At 38.4% G+C, this 19552-nt stretch overlaps 2 protein-coding genes across 6 annotated transcripts; one reads left to right on the forward strand and one right to left on the reverse strand.

Moving 5' to 3' along the window:
* Positions 1 to 216: 216 nt before the first annotated feature.
* Positions 217 to 2144, reverse strand: LOC105215517 (plasminogen receptor (KT)). The gene is made up of 3 exons (XM_011189466.3): positions 1448 to 2144; positions 1142 to 1382; positions 217 to 1021 (listed from the first exon to the last, which is right to left on the reverse strand). Exons 1-3 carry the CDS (start codon positions 1529 to 1531, stop codon positions 888 to 890), a joined length of 459 nt encoding a protein of 152 aa, XP_011187768.1. The 5' UTR covers positions 1532 to 2144; the 3' UTR covers positions 217 to 887.
* Positions 2145 to 5606: 3462 nt separating this feature from the next.
* LOC105215519 (sodium leak channel NALCN) lies at positions 5607 to 19062 on the forward strand. Of its 5 annotated transcripts, none has more exons than XM_011189468.3 (18): positions 5607 to 5769; positions 8967 to 10160; positions 11081 to 11193; positions 11366 to 11476; positions 11547 to 11690; positions 12854 to 13111; positions 13168 to 13696; positions 13781 to 14526; positions 14810 to 14947; positions 15027 to 15392; positions 15466 to 16216; positions 16273 to 16572; positions 16808 to 17002; positions 17060 to 17423; positions 17536 to 17613; positions 17675 to 17948; positions 18022 to 18178; positions 18249 to 19062. In XM_011189468.3, exons 2-18 carry the CDS (start codon positions 9084 to 9086, stop codon positions 18969 to 18971), a joined length of 6324 nt encoding a protein of 2107 aa, XP_011187770.2. In that variant the 5' UTR covers positions 5607 to 5769; positions 8967 to 9083; the 3' UTR covers positions 18972 to 19062. The 5 variants fall into 5 exon arrangements, with proteins under 5 accessions (XP_011187770.2, XP_028898265.2, XP_011187769.2 ...); XM_029042432.2 differs by having other exon boundaries at positions 14822 to 14947; XM_011189467.3 differs by having other exon boundaries at positions 5608 to 5769; positions 18022 to 18184.
* Positions 19063 to 19552: the final 490 nt, after the last annotated feature.

Genomic DNA, 19552 nt, shown 5'->3' on the forward strand with positions numbered 1-19552 from the left:
ATGAAAGTGGGAGGAAAAGGAAGAGACCCCATTTCTTTGGTGTTTTGCGTATTTTTGGCTTACGTGTTTGTATTTTATATACTTTTTTACTGTTGTTTTTTTTTTTTTGAAGCTAAAATATGTTTTATTCATAATTGAATAGATTTCATAAACATAATATTTATTATAATTTGTTTGTTTTGAATTTAACTTCCTAAAAACAATTATTCATACACATTTATTTCTTTATACGCAATTTATTAATTCGCAGTATTATAATTTATTAAATGTAATTAAGAGTATATTTGTAAGTAAGTACTATGTTCAATCACATGAATTAAGGTTGAATGATACTTTTGAAACCCCGCGAATATGAAGTTCCACTATTAAATTGCATACATTTGAATGTGTACATACATATGCATATTTACAATATTGTATGTAGATAATTTTTATTGTAATGCATTATGTGATAAGTTATTTTATTAACTTCATATAATAGTGCGTGTGCTTTAAATGTATGTATTGTATGTAGTTAGAACTTCGGTTTCTTTAAGTATCTGCTTAATATTTCAAAAGTGGTTATTATGGGCAATATAGTAAATATATTGAATAGTAAAAAAACATTTACATACAACAATAATTGCACACATATTTGTGTGTATGTATATATAAGTACATGTACATTTAGAAAAATGGCTAATCTTACAATTAATTAAAATATTGTCACAAACTTGCAATTGCATAAATATTTGTTTAAATTTCAATAAGTGAATATTCTATAAAACTGTTAAATACATACATATGTAGTTGATTGGAAAACGAATTGTATATTTCATTGAGCAAATATATGAAGTGTAAAAATCTCAATAGCATGGAAAGCATAAATAAAGTGTAAATGGATAAGTCTATGAAGGATGTGGATGTAATTTCTTTTCGATTTCATTTTCAACACGTGCCTCATCCAGCGATGATACAGTTGGCAAGCCGCCAGGCCAGTGTAGCAATTCGTTTTCATGCTCCAATATCATATTGGCTTCAGCTACAAAAAACAACAACAACAACAAAAAGTTAACAAGAGTAAACAATTGCGAAATGAAATCATCCAATTGTGTGGCTCCACAATCGATTTTGACGACTTTTTCAAAAACAAACAACACACCTTGTATGCGATGTACTTTACTGCCGTAAGCCAAATCGGCATAATATGCCATAACAAAGGTCAAGGGAACCATTGGCAGCAACGCCGCTTTTCGTCGTATATACTGATAATATTGCCAGCAACCAATGCTCGAGGTGATATAGAAGGCGCTTAACCAATAGAAGAGCTCACGTTTACCAGCAATATATGTGGCCATTTCGCGCTCTTTTATCTGATAGTGTAATTGTATCCAGCGTTCCATCTGTAAGATCGATTTTACACAGCAATTATATAATTTTAATAAAATGTTTGTATTTATGCACTTACTTTTAACTCCTGACACTTCCGGTACGCTGGATCATCATGCGATGGAAAGTTGGACGCAGTATTGCGCGACGTAGACGAACCCATTGTCTTTTATTCACTTTACTTAATTATTTGGTTAAAGCAAACACTGGAACAAATCACACACTGTTACACTGTTTGCGAAAGCGATTACTTCACTAGCGATTACAGATTATGCGACTGCGGCTGATATGAAAACTTGTAATTGCACTTACATATAAAAAACAAAAACAAATTCACGCCCAAAATGTTTTACAATTACGAATATTTTACCAATTACATAGATTTCTATTTAGAATCTTTTAATTAGAATATTACTTTTTTATTAACTGCACTTTTAGCTCTCCGCTGCGACTTACTTTGGCTGTGTATTTGACGAGTTTCTGGACGATTTGCAGCGTATAATGGCACAATGCGAGTGAATTTCTGAACAATTTTTTGTGCTCTCCAAGTTCTATGCTGGTCGTCTCTTTGAATTTTCGATAGCCAACTAGCTGACTGCTGGCGTTCCAGAACTCAAGCGTGCGCAGTATTAATAATTGAACAGTACGATTTGTTGTTGTTTAAGTGATTATTTGGTTTGTTGTTGATTGTTTTGGTGCTCTGAGAGTTGTGCGCTATGCATATCAACAATTTAGTACGAACATCACACAAGAAAAAAATAAGTATGCAAATGTGTTGCTATTCGTGCTGGAACTGCGGCTTTGGTGTCATAGATTTGATAAACAATCATTTTTGTTTGGTTTGGAGCGCAACGCAGAATGTAGTGCACACATAATGACAAACATTCTTGGTGTCGCTCAGCTGTGACGACTCGACTATGTACGCTACATAAAAGCTTAGTAGTGCGTTAATAACTGGTTTTTAATAACTGTGTAAAATAATAAAAATATACAGTTAATATTTACTTGATGTTAATATTGCCAAGGAAAAGGCACAGGCTTAATTACTAAATATACTAATACATTTTTAGATTTTGAATGAAATAAATTCACAGGAATAAACATTCGTTTTCATTCAGACCAGATACAAGAAGATAGCGAAATATCTATTATGTATTAAGTAGTAATGATATTTGTGGTCATACATTTTCAGAATATAGGAATTGATGTGTTTACGTTTTAATTGTTTTTATAGTAAACCCATGCATTTCCTCACGTACTTCCATGTTGTCATCACCGCAAAATTGCTATTTTTGTACCTGACATACATACATACTGTGTACATATGTATACATACGCTCAAAAAATGTCGTCATTTGCTTAGAATATTTAAAATTAAAATAGAAGCAATAATTTGGCAGAAGCAAAGTGTAGTACGATATGTTAATGAGATTCTATTGTTTGGTAAGCAGAATCTTGGAAGAATACATTAACACTTTTGTATGATACATAGGTTCAGCATTGCTGCCTCTTTTAGATAAATGTGTATCTAGATGACGTAGCGGCAGATAACATTGTTTAAATCATTTTGAGGAATGCGACCAAGATGACAGTGCTTTGCAGGATAAAAATTCGGCTCCATTAGTGTCTCCGGTTATGTGGACCCGAGTCAAAAGACTATTAAAAAATTTCTCAAAATTATCTTCGTTTCGAAAAAATCAAGACTTTTAATAAAAAGTTGAAAAACTATATACATACATATATCAATACGCAATTGGCACTTGATTATCCGATAAATCCGTGGACTTAAAAACTTTAAACCGATTCCGAAAGATTATTGAATTTTTGTGGAGAAATTTTCACTTGGAAATATGTACGTATGTCTTGTCTACTGAGGAGCAATCACAGAACTTGAATTCGGTTAATTAGCTTCAGTAAATTTTTTTATTATTTTTGAAAGAATCAACTGACCAATATATATTTGATGTTGTTGTTGTTGTTGTAACGGTTACCCAAACCTGCCTAAATCGCTAAGCCAAAATTAATTGTCATCGAAGTCATCTAACGGGAGGCCCAGGAAACGAGCTGTGGGTCAGAGCAAAGGGAGGTTAGTGTCTTGTCTGGATAGATAGGAGTTTAACCTGCTTACAGAACGAAGTTGCCCGAGAGTGACCTCTAGTTTCGCTAGGAACTCGTACTCTGTGACTGCGATGGGTGGAGTTTTATCTCCAGGTTGCCATTCACGAGGAAGGAGTCGATGAATGTGTTAATGGCTTCTCTCTGAATGGTGTTCCGTGTTTGTCGAAAGTCTGTCGCATCTGAAGTCCGGTCGGTATGGTCCTGTAGGTGACTGCAGCGATTATTTCTACGTAAGGATCCCAACAGAAATTGCTTGGAGAGCGTTTCGTGATAGAGTCCGACCGATTAATCCGTTTTAGCATCGGCATCGTCGTCGGCCAGTATCGACCACAAAATTCAGCATCGATACTTTGCCAACTGGCCAATTAATCGGCATTCACTTCGGCCAAAAATTGAGTATCGGTCGGACACTATTTCGTGATGCTCCTTCACAGGTAGCATACGGGCCTCATTGTGTAGATGCTCCGGAGACATCAAGAGGCAACCTGTGGCTGTCCAGAGAATGGTCTTCTGACAAGTCTGAAGCTTCCCCAGCTGCGTCCTATTGCATTCAGGCGATCATATAGGGTCTGTATATTTGATGTCTCATTCTGCTTTCCTGGCAATTCGGGATTTTGCTATAATCTGATCTCAAGTCTATAATGAAAATTTTTGAGAAGCGCTTTATGAAAGAAATGCGCTCATAACTGTGAAAATACAATTTGAGTGTGAATCGGAAGTTTCATAAACTAAAACTATGTTATTTTAAAAATTTAAAATATTCTCATGAAGATCAAATTTATGTCCCCCACAATTTCAAGATATGTTTAAATTTAACAAATTTTTGCATAAGTTATTCACACACAAAAATGTAGATGTTTTACATTCCATGTACATACGTACATATATATTGTTCAATACGAGTTAGCAGTTGATTTCTATGATTATTCTTGTTTTTGTATATTTAAAAATGCCTTGATCAGACAGAAATTCTAATACAAAGTCGGAGTAGAATAAAACTAACTTATTTTGGCTATTCTTCTAGGTCTTCTGTTCGGGTTTTTATTAAAAATCAATAATTAGTCAAAACTGGTATCAGTTATTCAATGAAATTCAATAATAAATAATATGTGAGTAACTATGAAATAGTACTTCATTTACGTAACACAAAAACATATTTTTAACTGTAACTAATCTTGGATGAGAGATCTCAAGCTTTGTAATACCTCCAATTTAATATTTCACTTCGAAAAACTAAGTACTTAGTACGAAATCGAGAAAGAGCAATTAATAATAATTTCGACCGATTGAGATAAGATAGTATAACTAACAAATGCTGAGCTATATATTGGAGATCACATTTATTCTGTGCTCAGTTGTCTTATCAATATTCCCTCTTTCTTCCAGCAAACTAATCGCAACTATAATAACAATGAAAAACGACAAAAGTACTGTAATTTTCATTATTACACTGCTTTAATCTCAATTAAAAAATAAGTACTCTATAAACAACAACAAAATTATTACCTTTTCCATTTAGGAATGAACAAAATTGTATATAATTACAGAAACTAGTCGCTAAAGTGCAAGGTCGCTTTAATTTGTAATATTAATTACTATTTACAGATGATTATATTACACTAGGAAGCCATATACATATATATTTGAGAATAAGTCTCAGGTGTTTTTTGCACCACTGTTCAGTAGGGAAAACAACGCTACATATGATTTACTTTGTGCACATGAACGAATGAAAACACTTCTATATATACCGGCAGGCACTTGTTATACATAAAACTTGTAAATACTGCAACAAATGTATTGATTTTTGTTGGCTCAGTTGGCAGTCCGGCAACCGGCTTATTGTGTCAACAAAGATCAGCTGTTTTTTGTTTACAAATTCTCAAAAGTAAATACACACCAGCAAACCGCTATGCGCATGTGTGTGCTGTTGACCTAAATTGCCGCAAAATCATCAATGAAAATATGGAAATTCACGTGTATGAATGAAAATGACACAAGTGTAGGCACCTACATATTTAAATATGTACAAATAAATGTACTTATTATTTTTGGTCAGAAGAGACAAATATGCCGTTATCTCTATACCGTTATACACAAGCACAGTCTATAGCAGTGCAAAGCTGCGAATGCTTTGGTTAGGTTGCCATTCGCATGTAACTCTGCTATCAGTATTGATTTTGCTTACCAACGAAGTTGACATTTTGGCCTGAGCGAAGTGAAAATTTGGCCACACAAATATTTTTGCAAATTTATTTCGACCAATGTTGGTGTAAATTTCAGGTAATATTGCAATAAAGTTAAATGAAAAGTGTTAATTTGCGATTTCCTGCATTCATTCCTGCTTTAAATGCAATTTTACACTGTTTTTTGCAAAAAATCGTAGCATACTTCAGGGCGTGCAAACATTTAGTTGTATTTAAATGACTAGAAAGTGTATTGTAAACAAAGAAAATTGTTGAAATGTGTTAAAAAGTTGCTTATATTTTCAGTTTCTGCAACTTTAAAGAGTAAAACATATTTTTTAATGCAGAAAAGTGACTTTGAAAAATTTGGAATTCCTTCAGTGAAAGTATTGATTTTTCGCAGAGAAAAGTATACGCACGCATGTATAATATACTGAGCAAAAACATAGCCATACAGTGGTGGATGAATTTGAAATGAGTATTCGCGCTGTGAGCGTTATAAAAACAGCTGTCTGATAGCAGTTTGTCAGGTAGGCTGGTTGAAAGAGGGATATGAGTATTGATAAGAGAACTGACCGCAAGCAGCCGCAAGGTGCGTTATGCTTCACAGTTGTTTACTTATAAATAATTAAGTATAACTGACTACCTCACGTTGTCCTCGTATACATATTTATACACCATGGTGTTTGGATAATAACAACAGTGTGATCAAAACAAAGAAATTTGTACCTAAATGAGAAAATTCTCTTTGATAACAAATTAAGTGTGAGTAATCGTTGTATATACGAAAAAGTCAAAAATCAAAACTCAAATCCTTATAACCTCTTTTACCATAAGTTTTGAATAACATCGTTATCGATACATTTAAGGTGATATTAAGTCATCTGAAAGAATATGTGGTGGGATAAGGTTCCCTACTCTCGGACCTTATGCAAACAAGGCTAAATGAGATAAATCGTTGGGCAAAATCATGTGGATTAAGCGTAAATGCAACCAAAACTGAATTAGTGATGTTTACAAGGAAATACAAGATTCCAGAGTTCACACCACCTTCAATAAACGGCACCTCGCCACCAATAAATGAAAAGGCAAGTTACCTGGGACTAATTTTAGACAGGAAGATGTTATGGAAACCAAACTTGGATGCCAGGGTAAAGAAGACAGCTTTGGCACTATACACTTGCAAAAGAATGGTTGGACCAAAATGGGGACTAACTCCCCGCGTATCACATTGGCTCTACACAGCTGTAGTAAGACCGATTATGACATATGGGATATTGGTCTGGTGGCCAATAATTGACAAGAAGTACGCAGTAAAGCGTATGGTAAGTTTACAAAGAGCGGCATATATATGTATCAGTGGAGCTCTCAGAACAATGCCGAGCCTGGCATTAGATGCGATTCTGTATTTACTGCCTATAGATCTATTCTGCAAACAATAGGCGGCGAAATCGGCACTAAGGCTGAGGGAATCGTCGCTACTGCAAAACTGCAATAGGGGGCATTCCAGTATACTCGGCCAGACGGTTCAATACTGGACAAACGAGTAGGAGGCGGGGTATTTTCAGAGAAACTGGATACCAGAATCGCTTTCCGATTAATCAATCAGTGTTTTCCAAACAGAGATCTTTGCAATTAAAGAAAGCCTTCTCCTTTTGTCAAAAAGAGTGCTAACGACTAAGCACATATTCATATTCTCGGATAGTCAAGCGGCTTTAAAATCACTAAAGTCCCATAGAATATCATCGAAGATAGTGAAAGAGTGTATGGATTTACTAATAGCAATGACATCATATTTCACAATACACCTGCAATGGGTCCCGGGACATAGTGACATTCCTGAAAACTGTGTTGCAGATGAATTAGCCAGATTGGGCACAACATTGCAGTTGGATGCTAATAAAGAGGGAATTTATATACCTCTTGCAACGTGCAGATACCTAATAGATAAACATGCTGTGGATATAGCTGAATCACAATGGAAACAATCAACGACTTGTTCCGTAAGTAGACAAACATGGCCTGAATGGAGTAAGAGCCGCACTGTCGTTTACTGAAATTTAAGAGGAATGACACAAGAACCCTTGTAGGGGTGTTAACGGGACATTGTCTGATTGGGAGACACGCCAGCAGGCTGGGGTTACCATGTAACGATTGCTGCAGAAGTTGCCAGGAAAAAGAAGAGGAAGAAACGATTACACACCTTCTATGTGGATGTAAGGCTCTGTATAGGAAAAGAATTGCAACTATTGGACGCGGTTTTCTCTAGGATGTGCGTGAAGTTGCTCATATCAAATTATGTAAACTTTTTCACTTTATTAAGACCACAGGGTGGTCCAAAGATGACTCTATTGTGTGAGGGATCACAGTCCCAGTGGTGTCACAATGGGCCCCCAAAAGGCCTAGGTGCGTCGTTTTGACAACCACATAACCTACCTAAGGTTCCCTATGCAGTGATAGGACTCCTATTCTCCGCTCAAAATATCAAACAGTTTTTGTTTTCAAAGTGTTCGTTCTTGGTTGAAATGACCAAATTCAAAACTAAACGAGAGCGGTCCGTCGAGGTCTTAGCCTCAGATGGTAACGGTCAGACATTGGCCAATATAGCTGAGGAAGTAGGCATCTCGAAACAAGGGGTTTCTACGTTATGCCGTGGTCGTCGACTCCACATGATCTACTGGTATACTCGTACACCTGAGTCCAAGGAACAGTCGAAAGAAACTACAAACTTCTCCGCGAACCCGCCCAAAGAAAACGAAGACTGTTCTATCGGATGAAAAGGTGGTGACCGCCGTTCACTGGGATTCCAAAAGTGTGATATACATCGACTACCTGGGGAAGGGAAAAACGGTAACAGGGCCGTTTGAGGCGCAGTTGCTCTCATTTGACGAAGAATGCATGCAGACGCAGCATGAAGACGCATAGACTTAAATTTTCGTCATCACCACGGCCAAATTAGTCAAATCGGGCTACGATCATTCACCGTATTCTTAAAATTTGGGCCTTTTTTACCAAACAAAATTTAAAAAACTTGAATAAGCGGCTCGTTTGGCAGAAATATACATATAAGGAATGGAAATATATTTTTTCAGGTTGGACGGGTTAAAGAAGTTGGGGCATCGTAGAAGTGATAGATATAATCTTTACATTATTTAAAATTTGAAATTAGTAGTACGTAGCTTAAACTCTCTTTTCGGATAAAATCTAAAAGTGTAGAAAAGTTTGATTCTATAACCATTAATCCACAGCAAGTAATTTCACATATAATTTAACATTTAATTTTTGTCATTTCAGCACTCTTCCTATTATACACCTAAGTTTCTTGGACCACGCACATAAAGATCATTTATTGAAATTGTGTAACCTTGGCGTCTGCCCGCGTATAATGCGATCAACCTGCATGCCGATTGAATGATTGACCGATTGCATACGCGTCGCTTAGGAGCTGCAAGTAACCGTAGCGACACTAGCTCCATATCGGCGGCAACCACCGGTGTTGGCGGTGGTGTCGGTGCTGGTACGAGTGGCGGCGGCACAATTACCACTCCACCAGCTAGCACCAGCTCCTCCAGCGGGCACAGTCTACAACAGCAGCAACAGCATTCACATTCACAACAACAATTTCGCTCATCATTGCATCACCATCATCATTCGGCGGGACACAGTCATTTCACCTTCAATACCGGCGGCAGTTATAGCCAAGGCCATAGTTCGGGCAGCTTATCGCGCATATCACGCAAGGCTGGCGCTTCACTTTCGGCCTCAGCACAAAGTGGACATGGCTTTGATGGTACTAGCAGCGTTAATAGTCCATCAGTTGTGAATTCGGGTAGCGGCAGCGCCAGCAGTGGTCCGGCACTGCTACCCACAATGGGTCCAATGTTGGGCACGTCGACAAGTGGTGGTACCGGCATAGCCGGCGGTCAGCTGGGTGTGCACAGTCAGAATGTGTCTTCGAATACTGCTGGGAATAGTAGTGCTGGTGGTGGTGGTCTCGGCGCTGGTGGCAGCGGCAGCGGTGCAGGCATTGGTGCTGGTGTCATGGGCGGTATTGGTGGCGTTGGCGGCGGTGCGATTGGCGGTGGTGTTGGTATGGGCATCTGTGGCGGCATCAGTAGTACGATGGGCCCGAGCAGCGCAGCCATAACTGGCGTCCCCCCTATTGGGCTGGGCCTAGCAACGGGCATTGGTAATAAGATGCTCGGCCGCAAGCAAAGCCTCAAGGGGGGCGAACCGTTTTTGGCCGATTATGGTCCCGAGGAGTCGCTTAACGAAAGTGCCGATATTGAATGGGTGAATAAGCTGTGGGTAAGGCGACTAATGCGTTTATGCGCCTTAGTATCCTTGGCCTCAGTCTCATTGAATACGCCGAAAACTTTCGAGCGGCATCCCCCATTACAGTATATAACATTCGCATCGGACACCGCGGTCACGCTGCTATTCACCGCCGAAATGATTGCCAAAATGCATATACGCGGTGTACTGCATGTAAGTACATAATTGGTGGTGATTTTGAGTAGATCAAATCAACTGTTAAACACAACAATAACTAAATGTTAAGCGAACTTGAACGAATCCATCAGATAGTAGAAAATATCTTAAGGTATGGAGGGACATACATATATAACATATATCGAAAAGTGGTCTTTAAGGTTTTTTCTCGAATATGATTTTTTTTAAATAAGTGTGAATTAGAGATGTTATATGGAGAATAAGTAATCGATTTTTGATAACATTACTTATCGAAATGTAAATATCGAAAATACCGAGTGTTAAAAATGGAGGAATAAAAAAAAATATTCAAACTTGAAATATTAAAATTTCGATTAATCGATAAACTTAATACCGATTTAGAAATCGATTTGAAAAAGTGATTTTTAAACCTTTTATCTATATGAAGTTGATATATGTGGTTATAGATGCCATGTTTAGAATAATTCCAACAATGTCGATATCGAACTACATATATCGACAGAGACATCGATATTTAATCATTTTTTAGAGTAAAAAAAAAATAAATTTTTGATATAATATTAATCTCATATTCATATTTATCGATTTATACCGACTCTTTAGAAGTAATAAATGTCCCCACATACCTTATACCACATGATCAGATCGATTTGCTCAAGTTTGTTGCCGTTATTGATGTCGTCACTTTCAAAACAAAAAATATGTTTATTGTATGTAATAATTGTCTTACTCCATTTTTTGTAAGCATCGATATGAATCGAGTTTGCAACGATTACATAAACAAAAAAAATTGTATATAATAATGTGTGTATTTATGCATGTATGCATGAGTGTCAAGTTCGAAGCAGGTATTACCAAATCGTACCAAATGTGGCCTTTACTAATCACACGTTTTTCCCCTCGCATACATTTTACATACAAATGTATTACTATAGGGTGAAGTGCCATATCTAAAGGATCATTGGTGTCAATTCGATGCGTCAATGGTATTTTTTCTCTGGATATCGATTATATTACAAATATTCGAAGTTATAGAAATTGTGCCCAAGTAAGTTGAAAATACACCTATTGACTCTACAAGTAGTTAGCCTGTATGTTATGTGTACATTTATAGAGGAAATGTTTCGGAAATTCGAATTTAAATCTAACATAATTTTCCGAGACAGTTCCCGTTTCAATCAATCCCCACTTACTACTTTTTACTAATATTTATCATTTAGATATTCTTACATCTCAATTTTACGCGCACCACGCCCACTAATTATGATACGCTTCCTGCGAGTCTTCCTGAAATTTTCGATGCCAAAAAGTCGCATTAATCAAATATTTAAGTGCGTACACATTATAATCATCTTATAAATCTTTCAATATTTATCATTAAAAACTTCCTTTATATTACAGACGCTCTAGCCAACAGATCTACAACGTAACATTGTTCTTCCTATTTTTTATGTCACTTTACGGCTTACTGGGTGTACAATTCTTTGGAGAGTTAAAAAATCATTGTGTGATGAATAACTCGGAGTATGATGATCAGGGACGACCGTAAGTATACTCTAAGTACTAATTTTAAATGAGAGAGAAGAAGTGAGCCGTGGAGGAAATTTCAAATTTATGAAGAGAGGAAGAAAATGGGCAGTGGGGGTCATATGTTCGACCAAAAAAGTAGTAGTAATTCAATTAGAATGCGAACAGAATAATTAGAATTGTGATATATAGAGAGAGAATTATTGGAATCGTAGTAAATTAGCAAAAGCGAGGATGACCAAACTTGTATACTAATATTAATATATATACACCGTGGACTTTCATAGAAACGACGCCATTTTGTTTACTAAATCATTGTTAATAGATCGAGACCGAACAATATGTCCTATGCCTTTCCGTAAAAATGCAAGAATAACCTCATTTTTAGTAAATATAACACATCCTCTTTTCCGTCTTTAGACAAACGATGGTTTGTCAGTCTGTAACTAAGTTTTCTAATTACAAAAGTACCTCTCAGATGAGACTAACCTTCTGTTCAGGAATCCAGGGTTAAGAATGCCCGAATGAATTTATTGCATAAGAAACTGTTTAATTTACTTAGAATAAGTGTGAAGAGCTTTACACCGAAGACCAGTTAACTGTTAGTAAAAAGAATAGCCATACAACGAGACCATTCTCAATCACCTCTTACTCGACGACATACAGGACTATACCGACCGGACTTCGGATGCGATATACTTTCAACAAACACTGAACGTATTTCACAGATAAGCCATTAACATCTTCATCGACTCCCTCTCCGTGAATAGCGTACTTGGAGATAAGACATCACCCTTCGCAAACGTCACGCGCAACTTCATTCTGGATACTGTTGCAGGTTAAACTGCTACCTATCCAGATTGAGCCCCAATATATGTACTGCATGTAAAGAGTCCCACTAACATGACACTAACCACCAACATGCATGTCCCCTAAACCCTACTCATTTAACACCCCCTTTCCTTTGGTTCGGCCCTGTCTAAACAGCTCGTTTCCTGGACCTCCCGTTAGATGACGTAGTTGACAATTCATTTAAGCTTGCTGATTTAGGCAGGTTTGAGTAACCGTTACAACAACAACAACCACTCGAAGTAATTCTTTAGTCTCTAATTTAAACATTTAAAATATTCCCCATTATATATTTTTTCTAATGCAATCTATTATATTATTTCCACTCACAGCAAATTAACAATAAATTCGCTTGCTATACCCGATACATTCTGCTCGATGGATCCGGATTCCGGATATCAGTGCTCACCCGGCATGATTTGCATGAAAATGGATTTTCTCAGTAGTTATGTGATTGGTTTCAATGGTTTCGAGGACTTTGCTACGAGCATTTTCACTGTCTACCAAGCGGCCTCGCAAGAAGGTTGGGTCTTTATAATGTATCGCGCGATCGATTCACTGCCCGCTTGGCGCGCGGCTTTCTACTTCAGGTTGGTATTCAAAGACATGTCATTTGCAATTTTCATATATATAATTCATGTTTCAGCACAATGATATTCTTTCTCGCTTGGCTGGTGAAGAACGTCTTCATTGCTGTTATTACGGAAACATTCAACGAGATACGCGTGCAATTCCAACAGATGTGGGGCGCACGTGGACACATACAAAAGACCGCCGCGTCGCAGATACTCAGCGGCAATGATTCCGGCTGGCGTTTGGTTACCATAGATGATAATAAACATGGCGGTTTGGCGCCTGAAACCTGTCACGCGATCTTACGTTCTCCCTACTTTCGCATGTTGGTGATGACCGTGATCTTGGCTAACGGCATTGTTATGGCAACAATGACGTTTAAGCACGATGGGCGCCCGAGAAATGTTTTCTATGAGAAATATTACTACATCGAAATGGCGTTCACATTCTTCTTGGACTTGGAGACGCTCTTCAAGATTTATTGTTTGGGTTGGCGTGGTTACTACAAGCATTCCATACACAAATTTGAATTGCTTTTGGCCTTGGGCACCACCATACACATTGTGCCGATGTTTTATCTGTCGGGTTTCACTTACTTTCAGGTAAAATATAATTGGATTACCTCAAAGACGTGGTGAGGTCCATGCAGCATGATTTTCAAACCTTTCTCATATCTCACTTTGCAGGTTCTGCGCGTTGTACGCTTAATCAAGGCGTCACCAATGCTTGAGGGCTTCGTCTATAAGATTTTCGGTCCCGGCAAGAAACTCGGCTCACTGATCATATTCACCATGTGCTTGCTTATCATTAGCTCCAGCATTTCGATGCAACTTTTTTGCTTTCTCTGTGACTTTACGAAATTTGAATCATTTCCGGAAGCTTTTATGTCTATGTTCCAGATTCTCACGCAAGAGGCTTGGGTTGAGGTTATGGACGAAACGATGGTACGCACGAGTAAAACACTAACCCCGCTAGTTGCCGTCTATTTCATACTCTACCACTTGTTCGTCACACTGATCGTGCTCAGCTTGTTCGTGGCGGTCATTTTGGACAATTTGGAATTGGATGAGGATATAAAAAAATTGAAGCAACTGAAATTTCGTGAGCAGAGCGCTGAGATTAAGGAAACATTACCATTTCGTTTGCGCATTTTCGAGAAGTTTCCCGACTCACCACAAATGACCATCTTGCATAGGATACCGAATGATTTCACACTACCCAAAGTACGTGAATCGTTCATGAAACATTTCGTTATTGAGCTGGAAACCGATGATCCCTCCATCGTGGAGAATTGTAAGCGTCCGATGTCAGAGTGTTGGGAATCGAATGTGGTGTTTCGTAAGCAGAAGCCGGTGCGCATCATGAACAAGACGCCCAAGGTGCGTTCCGCGGGCAGCAGTTTGCGCAAGTTGGCCATCACGCATATTATCAAGTAAGCGAAAGATTTTGTAATACTCTTATTACATTGTATATTTAATTGGCAGCGAAATTCTGAAGCCGGGAGACTTCGGTTGAAACAATTTGATCACAAAGGGAATACAAATATGAATAATAATAATAATTTGTATATATTACCGTTAGCTACATACATTTAGTTGCGCAACAAATGATTCATGTGTCCCTATCAAAATGTTTCCACACAGACTGTCCCGCATGCAATGTGTGCTCAAAATTCTCATATATGTGTACTTTTATTCAAAATTGACTTATTCAAGTCGACTTTCCAGTGATTCGAATAATCAGCGTTTAATGCTTGGAGACTCCGCTATGCTGCCTGTCGTAGGCGGCAAAGGGGGTTTAAAGTCTCAAGGCACCATAACACATTCGAAACCATGGCGTGTAGATCAAAAGAAGTAGGTTCCCAAAACAATAATTGCGCGTACGCATTAATCTTCTATTGGTTTTCTTCAATTCTCCATTCCATTACACCAGATTTGGTTCACGTTCCATACGTCGTAGCGTACGTTCCGGTTCGATTAAATTGAAACAAACCTATGAACATCTCATGGAGAACGGTGATATTGCGGCAGCGCCACGCGCCAATTCGGGACGTGCTAGGCCACATGATCTCGACATAAAATTGCTGCAAGCGAAGCGTCAGCAAGCCGAAATGCGACGCAATCAACGCGAAGAGGACTTGCGTGAGAATCATCCGTTCTTCGATACGCCACTGTTTCTGGTGCCGCGTGAGAGTCGCTTTCGTAAGATCTGTCAGAAGATCGTGCACGGCCGTTACGATGCGCGACTTAAGGATCCGCTAACGGGCAAGGAGCGCAAAGTGCAGTACAAAAGCATGCAGTAAGTGGTTGGAGTAACCGAAATATCTTTTTACTACTTATTTTCACTTTAATTATTTCCTTCTCATTCGTAGCAACTTTCTCGGTTTGGTCACCTACTTGGATTGGTTGATGATCTTTGTTACGACACTTTCTTGCATATCGATGATGTTCGAAACGCCAAGCTATCGCGTGATGGATCATCCGACTCTACAAATAGCCGAATATGGTTTTGTAGTATTTATGAGTCTGGAGTTGGCATTGAAAATACTTGCCGACGGTCTCTTCTTCACACCGAAAGCCTATATTAAGGATGTAGCTGCAGTGCTGGATGTCTTCATTTATGTTGTATCCACATCCTTTCTCTGTTGGATGCCCCAACAGATACCGACCAGTTCTGGCGCACAACTATTGATGATTTTGCGCTGTGTACGCCCATTGCGTATTTTCACGCTGGTGCCACACATGCGCAAAGTCGTTTATGAGTTGTGTCGCGGCTTCAAAGAGATCTTACTCGTATCCACATTGCTTATACTACTCATGTTTATATTCGCCAGCTATGGTGTACAGTTATATGGTGGTCGCTTGGCGCGTTGCAATGATCCGACCATTTTGCGTCGCGAAGATTGTGTGGGCGTGTTTATGCGTCGTGTGTTTGTAACGAAAATGAAATTGGTACCCGCTAATAATGAGTCATATCCGTCGATGTTGGTGCCACGCGTTTGGGCTAATCCACGCCGATTTAATTTCGATAATATCGGTGATGCGATGCTGACGCTGTTTGAGGTGCTCTCCTTTAAGGGTTGGCTGGATGTGCGTGATGTGCTGATCAAAGCTGTTGGACCGGTAGGCGCGTATTTTTGTTTTATATGAATGATTCTACAGTATTTTATATATTCTAGATCCATGCGGTTTACATACACATCTATATTTTCTTGGGCTGTATGATCGGGTTGACCTTGTTTGTTGGTGTAGTGATCGCTAATTACTCGGAGAATAAAGGTACTGCTCTGCTGACGGTCGATCAACGTCGTTGGTGTGATCTGAAGAAACGTTTGAAGATTGCTCAGCCACTGCACTTACCACCACGTCCGGATGGCAGAAAGTTCCGTGCTTTCACTTATGACATCACTCAGAACATAATCTTCAAACGTATTATTGCCGTGGTAGTGCTGATCAACAGCATGTTGTTGTCTATAACGGTAAATATGAATTTTATCCGCGTAGAAATTGTAAAGTAGTGAGGGAGAATTAGTTGAAAATAGAGCTCAATTTGCTTGTGATCCATAAGATCTATCGGAAGTGTGTTTTTGGGATCTTGGGAATACTAAGTCTTGTGTACAAACCTAAGCAGGAGTGATTCGAAAAAAGAATCAATAGTTCTGAATACCGTTATTTTTTCAACATAATGTTTAATGCAGAATTTTCTTCTTCCAGTGGATCAAAGGTGAAGTCCACACGGAACGTTTGGTGGTTGTCAGTGCAGTTTTGAATTTTGTTTTTGTCATTGAGGTGGTTATGAAAAATATTGCATTTACACCACGTGGTTACTGGCAATCGCGTCGTAATCGTTATGATCTACTCGTCACCGTGGCCGGTGTTGTTTGGATATTCTTGCAGACTATATTAAGGGTAAGACGCTCACATTTCTTAAGTCAAACTTGTATCTTCATTTTCTATATTTTATAGAACGATCTCTCCTACTTCTTCGGTTTTATGGTGGTGATTTTACGTTTCTTCACCATAACCGGTAAACACACCACGCTCAAAATGTTGATGTTGACTGTGGGCGTGTCGGTTTGCAAATCTTTCTTCATCATATTCGGCATGTTTTTGTTGGTATTCTTTTATGCCTTGGCCGGCACCATACTCTTCGGTACTGTTAAGTATGGTGAAGGTATTGGTAGACGCGCAAACTTCGGCTCACCGGTAACGGGTGTAGCAATGCTGTTTCGTATTGTGACCGGCGAAGATTGGAATAAGATTATGCATGATTGCATGGTGCAGCCACCATATTGTACACCGGGCAATAATTACTGGGAGACCGATTGTGGTGAGTTTTTTTAACCCATTAAGAAAAAAAGCGCGTAAAGAGGTTTAAGAAGATTTTTAGATATTTTTCATTTTACGCTATAAACTATAAACTTCCTTTCACGAATTCTTAGGCAACTTCACAGCTAGCTTGGTTTATTTCTGCACCTTCTACGTCATCATTACTTATATAGTATTGAATTTGCTAGTGGGTAAGTGAATTGCAAAACAGTATACCAAAAGGAATGAGAATTTATTTCACACTTATTGCAGCTATTATCATGGAGAACTTTTCATTATTCTACTCCAACGAAGAAGACGCTTTGCTTTCTTATGCCGACATACGTAATTTCCAGAACACATGGAACATAGTGGACATACATCAACGAGGCGTAATACCGGTGCGACGTGTGAAGTTCATATTGCGTCTATTGAAAGGGAGACTAGAGTGTGATCCACAAAAGGATCGTTTGCTCTTCAAGTACATGTGCTATGAATTGGATAAGTTGCATAATGGTGAAGATGTGACTTTTCACGATGTGATCAAGTATGTCTTTATATTGATTTAAACATGATTAATTGAAAGAAATATTAAACTTTCGTTTTTTATGTGAATGCAGCATGTTATCCTATCGTTCAGTGGATATACGTAAAGCATTGCAGTTGGAAGAGTTGCTGGCACGTGAAGAATTCGAGTATTTGGTCGAGGAGGAAGTCGCTAAGATGACCATACGCACTTGGTTGGAGGGTTGTCTGAAGAAGATACGTGCACAAAATGCAAGTGTAAGCTTTTACACATTTAAAATATGGAAATTAACTAAAAAACATTTTTTTTTGCTTTTATTAGAAGCAACAAAACTCATTAATCGCCGGTTTGCGTGCCACCAACGAACAGTTAATGCTGCTCAAAACACCAGAGGATAAAACACCCACCAGCGGTGGTGAGAAACCACCTGGCAGCGCAACGGCAGCGGGTCCACCAACTAGTGATGCTTTTTCGCCCACCTTCAGTTCGACGGAGAATGAAGAGAAGGACGCCAGTGGTAGTGCGGCTGTCTCCACCACTGGCGAACCGCATGGCGTGCAACGTGTCATAAGTGGTACGAAACGCGCACAAGTGCTGAATCGCTCTGATTCAACGGGCAGTTCAGCGGGTCGCAAGTATTTGGCGCCCACCACATCCGATCCACAACAACGCAGCACACTCACGGACAAGGAGCGTTTACACATTAGTAGTCAACAGAAGAAGAAAAATTCAATGACGGCAGTACCTATCCTGCCACCAGTCGTTGCTGCTAGCGGTTCTGCAATTAAACGCGACTTGAATCGGACGTCGGGTTTTTTCACATCCGGTAACAGTGATGGCAGTCAATTTCATTATCCCCCAAATGTGGTGAATCATTTCGGTGAACAGCATGGTCCGTTGGGTAGTCCATCGGCGATTATGGGTCACATTATTGCGGGTAGTAAATTATTGCCGTTTAATAATCAAGCAAATGCAGTTTACGAGGTGCACGATTGGTGGCAGGAACAGGTGATTTGCACGCTTCACAGTGACGATGAAGGTTGAGTGAATGTGTGCTTTTTGTACGTTTTGTATTGATTGAATTGTTATACACATTGGAATGTATACAATTTAGTAGTTGGATATGATAAGATAGTAGTAATAAGTAGGAAGTTAGTAAGTCTGTTAGTAATTTGTTGTGATTGTAATAAATGGTATGTTTTTAGCATTATTTTATGTATTTTTCCAGCACAATGCCAAATTTACAAATACAAAATAGCCAAATAACTGTTTAATTAGTTCAATAGCCAATAATATAGCACAATTAATTGTTAAAAAAAAGAGTTGAATAATTTTAAGACAAAATTGTTAAAGATCAGTGCAAATCCAATTATGCTTGGGTGTCTTAATTTTGTAATAAAAGTATGTTGCCAAAATTGATATTTGTTTCATTACGGGAATAATTAAGTTTACCTTTATATGCCTTGGATGCTGTTTTTTTTTCAATTAAAAAATCTTTACCTCCTAGCTTATCCAAAGGTTGAAATCATCACGTCGAATTAACAATGTTGGAGGAATTATAAACGCTTGCGATCAACTAATTGAACAACACTTACCGAAATGATTCAAATATAAAGCGGTGTGTT

Source organism: Zeugodacus cucurbitae, chromosome 5, assembly GCF_028554725.1.
Source record: "Zeugodacus cucurbitae isolate PBARC_wt_2022May chromosome 5, idZeuCucr1.2, whole genome shotgun sequence".
NCBI classification, from domain to species: domain Eukaryota; kingdom Metazoa; phylum Arthropoda; class Insecta; order Diptera; family Tephritidae; genus Zeugodacus; species Zeugodacus cucurbitae.